Source organism: Amphibalanus amphitrite, unplaced genomic scaffold (assembly GCF_019059575.1).
Source record: "Amphibalanus amphitrite isolate SeventyFive unplaced genomic scaffold, NRLGWU_Aamphi_draft 000003F_arrow, whole genome shotgun sequence".
NCBI lineage: Eukaryota > Metazoa > Arthropoda > Thecostraca > Balanomorpha > Balanidae > Amphibalanus > Amphibalanus amphitrite.
This window is the reverse complement of record NW_024881500.1, coordinates 1,589,037-1,603,667: the sequence shown is the minus strand read 5'-3', so window position 1 is coordinate 1,603,667 and position 14,631 is coordinate 1,589,037. Positions and strand designations below refer to the sequence as shown.

Below are 14,631 nucleotides of genomic sequence, written 5' to 3'. Positions count from 1 at the left end.
CGGGTCACTATGGCAGTGAGATATACTTCAGTGGCATAGCATCATTCATGAATAAAGCGAGGTCCAGACCGTTCGATCAGAACGCTGTGTTGATGCCAGGAGTTAATGGTTATCAACAGTGATTTTGTACGGCACGATGACTAATGCTCAGTAATGAGTGGCTCCTGTAATTATAGGTAGTCTGCAGTCATCAATCGTATTAGGTAGTGTAATTAGCCTTCTGATGTCCAGGTGGATGTCTTTCCTTGACATGAGAAACAGTCGACAAATAGGTTTCTTACAGTCACTCCTAGACGGGCAGAGGCTGCTAATGACAGGCGGCAACGACCGATGATAACTAATATTGTGATGTGTTTTACAAGCTCACTAATAGGCGTTTTGAGTAGACGACACGTGAGAAATTTGCGGTAGGCGAGATAATTAGATTTTCGAAACCGTAAAAATGAAGCCACGAATTATTCAGCACACCGAAAAATACGCATTTGCTCTACGGGTGCCATGAAGAAATATCGTGAATTGAGAATGGCTACAGTTTGGATCTTATACATTTCTGTTGAGTACCTAAATTTGTAAATGCTAAAAAGTCGCGACCTGTGAATGAATTATGTGTCATTTGTTACACTTAATGCGCGCTTTGGGATCCTACATTATACCGTATACGTACCTACACGCTGTGATATTTTTGAAGAGTTATTTATATTTTACGAACATGAGCTCACATTGAATACATTTATTTGTATTGATAGAAACAAGTAGAAAAACACGGAACGTGCATGGACGCGCTTCGAATATTACAAATCTTCATCAGCATGGCATAAAGCTGCTGTTTCATGTATGCATAGGTTTGCTTTTGTTTGTTTTGTGCTGTTAGCCAATGGGCTGTTTCGGTCTGATGAGACCTTTTTAGAGTCGGAAGCATGATAGGAATTAGGGGAAGACATTTCTGGGCAGGCACCCTGCTGCGTCGCTGAGACCTAGCCAACAGTCGACAGGCCAATTAGCTCGCAAACGGTTACCCCACCGCGTGTGAGCCTGCTTCGAGGAGTACGTATGCGACTCACGTTGGATAAAGGTGACCATCCAGCCCGGATCAGGGGGAGGCGTGGAGAAGGATTTGACTGTCCTCCTGAGGATGGAAATGACGGAACGGTGAGTTACGCATAGATGTAAGTAAAAGTATACATAAAAACCGGCAATATATTACAGTGCATGAGCACATGTGCTGGTGGAACTGCACATTATGTATTTTGCAATACATTTCATAGTTAACCCGCGCATGACTGGGGTATTTTCCATAACGCGAGTGACTGATGGGGCTCTCCAGAGCCCCCTCCTATTTCCGAAACTACTGGGCCGATCGTCAAAATTAAAACGGCATCTGATAGCCCTGGAAAAACTGTCGAGCGAAACCTATTTTCATTGACCTCGAGGTCACTGATGACGTCACGGGTCAGGTCAAAGTAAAAATTATCGGCATTTTTGCTTGTTTACAATTTAGGCTCTGGCCGCCGACTGACAAGTCGTCAGGCTATTTTTTGGTTCACGCACTCCTTGATATATGCCTTAGATACCCTGAGGGTACCGAACTTTTACTTCGAATTTTTCAGGTCAAGGCCAGGTCATCCTAGGTCACGAAAATCGTATATCATGTATCGGTCACGTGACGCATATGGTCCATTTTACACGTACATTTCAAAAATAATGTCGTCTGGGTCATTTGAGGTCATTTTCAGCTGAATTTACCGGAGGTCTGGTCAATTTCAGGTCAGAAAAGGTCAACTTTTGAATTTTTTTTTTTTTCAGCAAAAAAGGTGCCTCTCAGAGGCAGTGTTTGAGCTCAGGAACACGATGGTGCCATTTATATTGCTTTACGATGTCAAAAACGTACTGAAAAATGGTTTTGAAAAATATATAGGGTAAGGTGCCTAATTAGCGACCCCCTTAATTTGAACCGTCATTGCTCACGCTCTGAGGGTGCTACTGTATTACTGGCTTGATTTTCGGAGAGATCGTTCATTTTTCTATTAAAATATGGTCATTTTCTGCCCCAATATTCACCAACTTATTTGTAGTGAGCATTTTGGCAAACCATTGCAAAAAACGCTTATGGTCTTTTCACGTCAGATCCGTGCAAAATACATTAACGCTTGGCGTTAGAGGTGCAACCGGCCCCCCGTTTCCTGGAGATGCCCGGCATATGAGGGAGACGGCCACAGAGGGTGCGGGCGCCAATAGGAGGCTAGATAAGCGCCAGCGGTCGGGTAAGCAAATACGGCCCGCCCGGCCTGGCGAGGACACTGAGCCGGCCGCCGGGCGCCTCCAGTGCGTGAGTGACACGTCAGACGGCGGCCGCTTATGTTTTTCGTGCGTGCGCGCTCAAGCCGCTGCGATTATCTCCCGGAGATGGGACGCTCCACACGCGAAAGGGCATCCGGTAAGTCACGCCTTTGCTGGCTAGCGTCTCCCCATTGTGTCCAGGCTGTCACGAGCGACCCCACTACCAGCAATCTTAGGCCCGCGGGCGCTCCGTGCCGGCGTACCTACCGCCCCTCGTATTGTTGTGTTGAACATTTCAGAGTGGTCCACGTTCCACTTGTGTGTCGATTACTGCCGTGGCGATCACGTGGCGATTACTGCTCCTTTGCTTGTCTTACCGCCGACACGTCCCGCGCCGTCACGCCGCAGCTGACATCCAATGCTTATGTCATGAGAGTTTCTCGGACGGCCAGTCCGCCCTGCCCTACTATAACGCCCATCTCACCCGTCGCCGGTGAGATTTCCCGTCGGCTATTAGGCCGTCACGCCGCCGCTAGCTTGGCTTCTATCGTCAGTCGCCTGGACTGTGCCGTCTTATACGCTGTCACGCCGCCGCTGACAATCAACTATCTCGCCCGTTGCACGGCCTGTCCCGTCTGTCATACGTGGTCAAGCCGCTGCTGACTACCTCTTCTGTCACACGGACTGTTAGTCTGTCAATTACACCGTCACGCCCGCTACGTTCGTCGTCACCGCTGTCATGCCGCCGCCGACAGCCCACCGTCACACCTGACGCTTCCGCTGGCTGTCCTGCCGTTTGCCACGACCCGCCCGCCGACTGGCCGCCCCGCCGGCCGCCGCCCGGCAACCCCTCCCCCCCCCCGCCGGCCGCCGCCCGGCCGCCCGGCCGCCCGCCGCCCAGCCGCCCCGCCGCCCAGCCGCCCCGCCGACCGCCGCTCGGCCACCCCGCCGGCCGCCGCGCTGTCTCTCCGAGCCGGACTGTCACCTGCCACCGCCTGAGGCCGCCGGCCGTGTCTTTGTCTCCCGGCGGCCCTCCCTCCCACCAGCTCCGCCCCGCCGCGCGCACCCCGGCCTGACCACCCTCCCATCCCGGGCCGCCGCCCGCGGCCCCTAGCCGCCCGTCTGTTTGCTTAGCGCTGCCTTTCCCACCGGTGCCCATTCTATCGCGCTCGCCCTGCTCATATACTCGCGTCCCTCTCTTACACTGACGACAAAACAACTCGCTATAACAACAACACTAACTAGCTATGACATTTCCGAGATCAGCTGATCTTTCATGTCATACCAAACTCATGCCCGCCGCGCTCTTCACCACCGCTATCACCGCCGGCCGTCTCTCCCGTTTGCCATTTCCACCTAAGCCTGAGGGCTGTTCACGGGCCCTGTGTGCGGTCGGACCGTACACAGCCTCCAAGCTCCGCCCACTGCTTCCCCAAGTCAGCCTTCCGTCACCGCACAGCAGCGACCGCTGTGGCCGGTCGGACTGGCCACAGCGGACCGTCCACCATGACGTCATGACGCAGCCATGACGTCAGAGCCGTCTACCCATCCCCCTGGTCACCCTGCCAGTCACTGCGGCGCCTCTCTGGACCGGGACCGGGCTGTCTCCGGCCACCGCCGCGCCAGCCGAACGTTTGTTTACTAGCGTCCCCCCCCCCCCTTAGCTGGTGCACTTGTCTCGCCGCGCTCACCGCCGCGACCGGCCCCTGGCCACCCTATCAGTATCGGGCCGGTGGCCCCCAGCCGTAAGTCTGTTTGCTTAGCGCCGCCCTCCTCACCAGCGTTCGTTGTTTTGCGCTCATCTGTCGCAGAACGCTGCGCCCATAGTTGTGTGGTGGTTAGCGTGACGGATCAGTTTGTGTGTCGTTAGGACTATCGCCAGGGTGTCCCGGTTCGATCCCAGGTGGCGCCGGACCTTTGCGCTGCGTTAGGCAATGTATCTTCAGCACAGGGGGCTGCGCGCCTGCGCACCACGCCTTTGTTGCCACCTACGCCGCTACGTCACGAGCCGTCACGCTGCTGCCGGTCATGCCCGTTACACGGTCACCGCGTCTGTCATATGCTGCTGTCAAGCCACCACCACCGGCCGACCTGTCAGGTTCATCGCACGAGCTGCCTATCCGTCACATACCGCTACCACGCCGATGCCGTCACGCCGCTGCCGACAACCTGGCACTGTCACGCCGCTGCGGACAATCATCTATCATCCCCGCCGCACAGGCTGTCCGCCTGTCACGAACCACTGCCACGCCGCCGCTGACACTTCTGTCATGTCTAACGCACTGAGTGTCCGTCCGCCATATACGTAGGTACTGCTATCACGCTGCTTCCGACCGTTCACGATCATGTCTAGCCCAAGCGCCCGGACCGACACGTCTCCCACATACCGCCGCCATGCTGACACTCCAGTTCTACCCATCCCGGCCGCCGCCCGGACCACCCCGTACGTCTTAACCGCTGCCGCGCCGCCGCGCCGCCAACGGCACCGGGCACACCTACCACGGCAATCGCCAGGCCCACCCCCTCTGTCACATGCCACCATCCCGCCGTTACCACAAGCACTCCTATCATCTACCCAGCCACCCCGGCTGTCATGCCGCCGCCGACAGAACCTTCGTCATGCCAGCGCTCTAGCCGCAGGCCTGTCACACGTCAACGTCACTCCGCCGCTGACAGAGCAACGGTCATGTCCGACGCCGACGGCGGCCCGTGTACCACGCCGTCCCCCACCCGCCGCCTAGACCGCCCGCCGACAGCACTCGTTCCGCCGCGCCCGCCGCCGCGGCCGGCCTGATAACCCTCTCGTCTCGGGCCGTTGCTCGTAGGCGCCTGTTTGCTCAGCGCCCTCCCCCCCCCCCCCCACCTCAGCGCTCTTGTACCGCGTTCGCTCGCCGCGGACAAGCGCAGCCTCGTGTTGTGTTGGTTAGAGTGCGGGAAACCGCCGGTGTGACAATTCGGGCCAAATCGCCCGGTGACCAGCTTGATTCCAGGAATCGGCGGACTTGAACGCATCGTTGTGAGGTATCCGTCCCTACCAGGAATAATTTTGTCTACCTGAATGTTGGGAGACAATAAAGATAAACAAGACCCCTCCCGACACATGATTTGTGAGACAGTCACAAGCTACCTAGGTGGCGCATCCTATCCACCATTGCACATCTGTTGCATCTGTATTTCAGTTATATTCTATTATCATTTACATTAACAGCGCTTCTCGCCGGATCACTTCAAAGACGACGGTTCTCACTTGACTTTGCCCCATAACTGTGCCAAACTGACTAGGCGTCCCTCCCATCTCACGTCAGTCCAACAACTCCACTTACACTGTCGATTGTCGAACACGCCTCAACAATGTCCCACCGCTGCTGTCATGCCTCTCCGGACAACCCGTGCCGTGACCGACACGGGCGTCTTACCCGTTGCCTATACTACTGTCATGTCCTGCCGACAGCCCTCAGCCCTGAGCCCAGCGCAGCGGTATACGCACGCCGCGGCTAACAGCCGCACCGTAACGTTTCGCAATTACCGTACGACCGTCACGTATGTACTGACACCATGCCGAGCGCTGTCACTGACCGGCTCACCGCACATAGTCCTATAGCGACAGCCGCCATGCCGCCGCTAGAAAACGCACCGACTCACGCCGCCTTGCCATCTAACACATCAGTCGTGCCGCCGCTGACCGCACCGCCCCGCCCGTTCGCCATGTCGTTCCCACCGCTGCCTAACCCGCTGTCGGAGGCCGCGCCGTCCCTCGGGCTCGGACTGCGGCCAGCCACCGCCGGCGACCGCCAACCGCGCGCTTGTTTGCTAGGCGCCCACTCTCCTCCCTGCCCGCACTTGCATGGGTGACGCCGTTATCCGCCGGCCTCCCACCCGCCCTTGGCAGCCCTCGCGGCTCAGTGGTTTGCCCGGTTGGCATGTGCGCCGTGTGTCTCTGGGATCCCAGTGACCAGGCTCAGTCCCAGAGAGCTATGGAAGTTTGTACAGCGATACCGGGCGCGAAATCCAGCGCTGCGCCCCTGCTACGCCCCGTTTCCACTCACTTTCTACCCAGCATGGCCGGTTGGTGACGCATTAAACGCTTGCTAATGCTATCCCGTGACCTCACAGCGGCCGTCACCGAGCTCGTTTATTCCACCCCAAAAGTCCCGGGGTACTTATGATCCCCCCGCGCCCGCATGGCATACCTCATGCCGCCCCTTGCCGGCATCGTGCCCATACATTTGGGCAAATTTTGGCGTCTTTCAGCTAGGGAGAGCTGGAACACACGCAATAGGAGCTGGCGGAGGTCGAGGCCGCACTACGCCAAATCCTCCCGGATACCGAGGTAAGAGACGGGTAGGTCCGGCCCCTCAGTTCAGGCTCATCACACCACGCAGGCACCGGCGACGCCAACGTTAATGGTCTTTTCACGTCAGATCCGTGCAAAATACATTAACGCTTGGCGTTAGAGGTGCAACCGGCCCCCCGTTTCCTGGAGATGCCCGGCATATGAGGGAGACGGCCACAGAGGGTGCGGGCGCCAATAGGAGGCTAGATAAGCGCCAGCGGTCGGGTAAGCAAATACGGCCCGCCCGGCCTGGCGAGGACACTGAGCCGGCCGCCGGGCGCCTCCAGTGCGTGAGTGACACGTCAGACGGCGGCCGCTTATGTTTTTCGTTTTTTTTTTCTTATTTTTCCTTTGTCTCCTTCCGTCAACTCCGGCGTCTTTCAGCTAGGGAGAGCTGGAACACACGCAATAGGAGCTGGCGGAGGTCGAGGCCGCACTACGCCAAATCCTCCCGGATACCGAGGTAAGAGACGGGTAGGTCCGGCCCCTCAGTTCAGGCTCATCACACCACGCAGGCACCGGCGACGCCAACGTTAATAGGGAACTCTTCCCGATTAGCGACCGGGGAGGGTCGCTAATAAGTCTATGGGTTTCCCCATATTAAAAATGGCAAAAAATGCGACGCCTGAAAAGATGAAATATGATCTCAAAAAGGTAACCTATACGCAAAGCAGTCAATCACTCGAACAGGAACGTTTATCCAACACATTTACGTAAGTAAAAACTGATCACGTGATGCACCGAAGGCGAAAAGAAGGCGGAAACCCAAATTTTGCGGGCTATCTCGTATGATATTCGAGGTCCGCGCTGAATTCGGCACCCCTGCAGTCGGTGACGACATTTGGCATCCCCTGTCACACATTGCAAGGTTCAGCAACACCTCATTTTCATTTCTCTCTTTTCCCTTTCTTTCCCTTCTTGAGCTATTTGCGACCATGTCAGGCGCAAATAGGAAATATGAGTTGCGACACATTTTTAACCGCCATGCTGTGCACAGTTGAGCGATTCACTATGGGAAAACGGTAATCAATTGAAAAAGAAATGTCGATTCAGAATAAAAAGGTGCATCATCCTAATGTGCATCGCTTTTCATCAGAGAGGGCCCAAACACACACGTTTTGGATAAGAAACTCGTCATTTTTATTTAAACTCACCTGAAACGTCCCACCAGAAAGATCGACGACCGGAAAATAATTCAATTTGATAACCAAAGTATGGCTGACCTTTTGACGACATTTTTACCCCGTTCTCTCCTGCCAGTTTTTCTGTAGGGAGGTAGGTCGCAAATCGGAAAGGGTCGCTAATTAGGCACCTTACCCAAATTGTAAAATTTTGACAATAATGCAAATAACTTGGCTATTTTTTAAGATATTGGGCTAAAAATTGCTAGAGTAGTTGATCAGTGTGTGTTTTATCACATATATTCCGGGTTTTGCAAAACATCAAAAACTTTTTGAAAAAATCAAAAATATATTTTTGGAATTGTAAAAACATATTTTACGAAATTTTCGAAATTTCGAAAATTCAAGATAGCAGTTTGATAGCTACGTGTATTTGTAGTCCACTGATGCAAAGAAATTGGATCTAGCTTTAAAACTAAGCTCTTGAGAGCGTTTGCCGTAGTTCAATATTTTGCATCAAAATCGGCCGACATGACGTCACTCTGACGTCATTTCCGGCCAAACTATGGTAGCTAGAATGCTGAAATTTTAACACAAGGTGTCAAATTGATGCCGCTGAGGGTACTGAAAGTTTCGTGTTGATCCGTGAAACGATTTAGAAGATATTGCCGAAAAACGGGAGGGGGCTGCCCCCCAGTCATGCGCGGGTTAATCATAGTTAATAAAATCGAATCGGTTTGAAGTTGAACGTTAATCATAGTTATAGTTAATCATAATTCAAAGTTAATAAAATAGAATCGGTTTGAACGTTTTAGCCCCATCAGCTATTCTGCATATTTTGACTGCGCCGAACATGACATGGAAGGGTACGAGAGTCAGTTTAATTTTTGACGGGTTATTTTAACCAGCATATTCGTTCCGTATGTCTACAGCAATCCACCTGAAAGGAATCACAATTTACACGCCTTGTGAATTGTGATCATATCAAACCATACAAGTAACGACAGCAAAAAGTATCTATTTCGTCAGCCAGTCTGTTTCCCCGACATTCATTGAGTCCGCCACCGGTCACGTTTTCCAGCCGTGACTGTATCGCTGACGACCGGAAGTCGCCGATGACCGTGTGACCGTTTCTATCGGTCGCCAGGCGCCCGGGTGTGGGTGGCCCCGGGGGTCCGAGGGCCGGGGACCGACGGTCGCGTCTGTCTCGCGTCGGCTCGGTCGGGGCCAGGTCATGGCCGGGCTCAGGGGAGCGGGGCCGCCTCGCCGGCTGACCAAGTTCGCCTCGCTTCTCCTGATAGGAGTCGTGTCAGGTAGGAGCGTCACACCAAACGTAAATGCAAACTGGCGTCTGACTTATGTCTGTGCTAATTTTGTTCGTTTTGCAGGAGTAGCTTAATTTGGTTAGGTAATACCTACATTTTGAAAGCCAGAAGGATGACACTTATTAGGGGGAGACATATAGGTCGAGGCGAAGACATCCCTGTAAACGATGTCATTGTCGCCCCTCTCCGTAAATCGAATCAGCTATCATCATTTCACCACTTCATTCACCCTTTTCTAGCTGCGCCCCCGTGGCCGTATTTCGTCAGAGATGGAAGGTTCTGCGACACTGGCTATGCCCAGCGGGGAACAACCTGTTTCTACGTAATATCGAGCAGCTACACTCAATCTCAGGCGAGGTCCGCATGCACGACATCGACTCGAACCCTGGCCTACGCCAGAGACCCGGTGAGTGTTACTCTGCTCGGCAGTCCTACCCTTTTTGGTAGTATCCATCCCCTGTGGAGTTAGGTGAGATAATCGTGTTCGGTGGAGTGGCAAATTACACAGCAGCTCTCTTAGTTGAAACGGGGGGAGAAGTTCAGAGAAAAAGAAGAAAAACATTCGCGAGTAATGGAATATCAAACAATGCATGCTTATTTCCAATGGATGGGGAACCTCACTTATCCTGAGCACTTGCTGTTTGCTTCTCCGTTTTTCTTTTAACTCAATGTCACTGGTTAGTTTTTCTTAATTTTTGAGGAAGCATACCAACTTGTGAATCTATGGCTGTAATCGTGTTTTGTTAAACGTTCGTTCAATAAATTACTTTAATTTAATATAATTTAACTTCTTTACGTGATTTATCGTTAACAAACACATTCACACTAAGATAACGCAGCGTTATGGATCCAGCTAGGTAAACACGTTCACCGAGCAAGGAGCAGCACGCCGGTTTTTTAAATTGTTAAAGTGCGCGGTCAAGCTATTTATTCTACCATTTTTCAGACGGAACTTGACGGCCTCGGTGATTTCACATCTAAGGCTTTCTGGCTCAATGCCCAAGTGAGAAGCGGTAAGTTTTCAGTTAATGTGCACACCGATATCATTAATAAGCACGATTGAATAACTAACTACTTGCGCTGATAGATTTAATTAGCCGCAGATTACAAAGTACCGTAATTCAATTTACAATATACAACACAAGAATAGTGAATACCATAAGAACGTGCAATGCTCAAGCGCACCGTATTCTGCCTGAAAACGAGACGTAATGACTTCGAAACGATCCAACGCAACGTATGCATACTGTAAACACAAAGTCTGCTATTTTTACAGACGGCGACTTCAACTGGAAGTACGAGCAGCCGACCCAGGGAGCCCTCAACTACTTCTCCTCCATTCGTCTCTCGGAGTGGGCCAACGCTACCGTGACGAACAGGGACCCAGACCACTCCTGTCTCAGCGTGCCCGGCCTCTCTAACAAACTAATCGCCAGCGACTGCGCGGAAGGAAAGGCGGCGATCTGTGTGGCAAAGGCCGGTGAGTGCGTCAGAGGCTGCAAATGTGTGAGAAGAGGGAAAGAAAATGGATCGAGCATCACCTGCACGCAAATTTATTAGTTAGTGGTGATGAATGATTTTTCTCCGCTGATCATTCACCCATGAATAAAAGGCTACGCGGATGAAAATAGCTATGCGTCATGTAATCGTCCCATCTGATCCATATGCTGAAGAGAACCACATGTCGTAATTACCCCGAGTGATTTCACGTTATTTTCTGTATCCAGTGCTGCATGGCTCTGTAAACATCGTACATATTGTCCTGTTTGAAAGTATGCATCAGCGTCACACTGATGAACCAGTCCCCAACCGCTCCCCTCACCGTCCCTCCAGACTCCGGCTGTCCGGCCGGTTTCCTTCGCACCGGCTCCGCCTGCGTGTACGGCTCCCAGAGACCGTCCACCTTCACCGAGGCGCAGGCGTCCTGTCGCAGTCTGAACTCTGAGCTGTACGAGCCGAGGGAGCCGGGCCTGCTGGCCGACGTCCGGGAACTGGTGGCTAAGGTGCACCCCACCGACCACTGGATCGGCGTGCAGGAGAAGGTGGGTGCCGGGGATTGGGCTCCCTGGCCAGTCGGCAGAGTGGAGAGGGATAGCTTTCTATGTTTTTTTTTTTTTTACCATTTCCCCATTCTCCCCATCGCATGGCTTTTCGACCAGTCTAAATTCACTTTAAGGGCTCCCAAGTCAGAAAAAACGTTAGAATGAGTGCCCGCTGGGCAATTATTCCATTTAATTTAAGTTTAGATTCATTAATCTCTAAATACATAAAGTTGCTTATCTCGTACGTACTAAGCCTACCCACTGCGTTTTAGAAGTGCACCGACGTTATATGGGAGGACTGATGCGAGATATGTAACAAGAAAACTTTTGATCGCTTTAAATTTAAACGGTGGTGACTGGTGAGTAGCTGTGGTGTTGTAAGCACACCGATCAAGCGGGCCTGACGCGCAGACCAAGCGGGGACGAGCTGGCGCAATGAAGTCCCGTCCTGTTAGACTGTACCGCAGCACATCGGAGTGCGGCGGCACAGCCTACCTTCCAGAAGCTGTATTGGACAGACTAGCGCTCGGCTTATGTGAACCCCAGCGATGTCCAACGTCTTCAGGGTGAGGGCGTTCCTTCGACATTTACATCATGCCAATCATGGGCGGCGCCACCGGGGGGGACGGGAGGGACAGGTCCCCCGCTATCGAAAGTTAGGGGGGTACAGTACCCCCCTATCGGCGAGGCCCGTTCAATAGTTGATAATAATGCATTGTAAAGTTATCCGTCGCATTTAATGCATCGTTGGTTAATCAAGGCAGGTTCTGAATAAAGATTGCTGTTGGGATGCATCGCAGGGGGTCCTGGCCATCTGCAAAAGGTGTGGAGCTGTGATGCCTATAAGGTGATCGGCAGGGCCTCGGGGATCGTGCCCCCCCCCCCTTTGGGGCGCCAGGCAGGGTTATTACCTCCCCACCCCACTGCCAGACCCCAATGCCGACAAAACCAAGTTAACTGAAATTCCATAGATTTCCGTTACTATATTGATATTTTCCATTCTTAATTAGTCAAATTCAAGCATGGCAGTTCTACCGCAGGAGCCATTTGAAATCTATGCCATTTAACCCCAGCACTTGTGGGGAGAAGTGTTCGGATAGATCACAGGCAGGACCAAAAAAGCACGCAGTAGCCCAAGACCTTATAATTGGGTAGCATCGGCTCCCTCTCGTCAAGGGGTTCGATAGCACTCGTTTTTTTTTCTGCAAAACTAAGTTCGGTCGGCGGCCGAACGGCTGGGGGTCTAATCGAGCCCCCCCTCCCCTTCTTACGTCAGCGGCTGTGAAAATGCCATTACCAGCTGTTGAAACATGGCAGTTGCTTTTGCATGAGTGCACGAAAGTGTTTTAGGTACGTGATACGTGAAAGGTTATACATGGAAACTGAGATACACCAGCTTATCAAATTGTGCTTACTGTGGTGCGCTCGGTTTTACCTTGACTAGTCTTTGAATTCTGGGGTGAAACAGACCAGTCAAGAAACCTGTTCCATAAGGAGAGCCACTAATGCTAAAGAGATGAGGGATGAAGTTTCCAGAGACCTTCATTACCTCCCAAAGAGGGTGCCCCGCCATTTGCCAATCCCCTTGCTGTGTTGTTACGATTGGAGGGTGAATATGAGAACGATGCAGGTCGTGCCAGCTCGATCATGACGAACACAATGGTGCCGACATCACAGCTCTACTGCCATTTTTGACGAAGTTAATCAACAAGGACCGGAATCCTACCCTGGGGCATTTCACCTGCAGAGGCCGCCAGACCTGAGACCCTTTCACTCAATTCTTTTTCAACGGTGCATGCGGCATGCGCTCGTTTTTCCCGCGAAGCTCTTGGTAAGTAAAATCCATCAGAAAGTGTGATCAAAGAACGGCTGGTGACCTTCCATGACCTAGCATGACCTTTTGAGTGACCGCCAATGACATGACCACTGACGGCTAGCCATTAGCTGCACCCTGCCCGTTGCATATGGATCAGGTGGTGATGTCATGATTCTGAAATTATATTGCAGTTTTGGCGCACTTGTCAGAGCAGAAGACATTCCCACTTTTCCTCCATGACTATATGATGGTGAAGCCATGAAGCTGACCAGACGTAAGATCGAAAATTTGAAAGTACGAAACGTAAGAATAGTTGGCACTGCTACTCGACACTGACCGGCCGGTCGCGAACTTCCCGCCTCCGGATTTCCAGCCGGACACCCAATCCACTCGGCCACGCGGCCAGTATCACTAAGCAATTCGCAGCTTGTAGGAAACCAGCTTTGAGTTGGCAAGACTGCAAATTTTGATTTAGAGGCAAGGATGCTTGAAAAGGTGATCGATCTTAGGTGTCCTAGGATAAGTTTGGAAACGGGATGCACCATTCGATGTGTTTTGGGCTTTGCCAAGTTTCGCGGCGTTACGTGCCTCGTTTTTTCTTTTTTTGCATACACGATCAGTATCTACTTTTGGGATTTTCGGACAGCTACAGTCCCCGTCCCCCCCTATCGAAAACCCGTGGCGCCGCCCCTGATGCCAATTGTGATTTATTCATGTCCCTGGCATATTCTTTTTCTGTGCATCACATGGAACAGTTTTTTATTTAGTTTTTCATCACTCCTATCCCACACAACGTCGCTTTCACTCGTGGTCATTTTTACCGTTGCAGTACCCGGGAGACTACCGATTCACGTCCGACAACGGGTCGCCTTTCTTCCTGCTCTTCTCTGAGACAGACGGCAGAGGTCCCCTCTCAGACAGTGACAGCCCCGGCACCTGTCTCAAGATGGCGGCCGACGGCCAGCTAGTGCTGGCAGACTGCGACCAAGAGAACCACTTCATCTGCTTACACAAACCCAGTAAGGCATAACTGTAGACGTAAAACACAAAATCGTTATGTCATGATCCACAAATATTTGCGAAGCTTCTGTCTTCAGGCCGAACGTTTGGCTTTATAAGGGTTGGGTGATTAAAATCCAAAAAACGTACGATATCATTTTGCATCATTTAGCGATCTACAACCCCTTTTCAGGAGCGTTGTGCCCGCCCGGGTACATCTCTTTCGGCCAGACGTCGGAGTGTCTCTACTTCATGGATCGACACAGCACGTCCCAGAGGGACGCGCAGAAGCGGTGCGCAGCCGTCGGAGGAGCGCTGGCAGAGTTCAGGGAGGAGAGTTTTCTCACCAACCTTCTGCAGTGGCGCGGAGACGACAACAAGAGGCTCTGGACGGGCATCAGCGACCTCTCCGAGGTCGGTAACGGCGACTTTTTTAAGCGGTAAAAATGTATACGTGGAATAAATGCACAAAATGTGGAATAAATGTATATGTGGAATAAATGCACAAAAAAGTTGTATATCCATTTGCTGCATACAGACCGTGCATTCCGAGAGGCAAAATCCCGGTGTCGTTGCAAACCATTTCACAACCCTAAAAATTCCAGCGGAATGCGCCAAAGTCATGATGTCAACTTAAATAAATTGTGGTAACTAAAATATACATCACTAACAATATATACACTTAAATCGAGAGAAAATATTGATATACTTAATTGAT

At 52.0% G+C, this 14,631-nt stretch overlaps 1 protein-coding gene and 1 long non-coding RNA gene across 2 annotated transcripts in view; both read left to right on the top strand.

Annotated features, from left to right (window-relative positions):
* The first annotated feature begins 9,299 nt into the window (after positions 1–9,299).
* Positions 9,300–10,486, top strand: LOC122366242. Its single transcript, XR_006253861.1, has 3 exons — positions 9,300–9,462; positions 10,003–10,069; positions 10,333–10,486. It is a non-coding gene; the product is annotated as an uncharacterized LOC122366242 (long non-coding RNA).
* Positions 10,487–10,558: 72 nt separating this feature from the next.
* Positions 10,559–14,631, top strand: part of LOC122370418 — a 65,085-nt gene continuing 61,012 nt past the window's right edge. Inside the window, exons 1-4 of the mRNA XM_043346077.1 lie at positions 10,559–10,562; positions 10,890–11,098; positions 13,744–13,933; positions 14,107–14,327. Coding sequence (XP_043202012.1) covers positions 10,559–10,562; positions 10,890–11,098; positions 13,744–13,933; positions 14,107–14,327 — 624 coding nt within the window. The remainder of the gene's footprint in view (positions 10,563–10,889; positions 11,099–13,743; positions 13,934–14,106; positions 14,328–14,631) is intronic.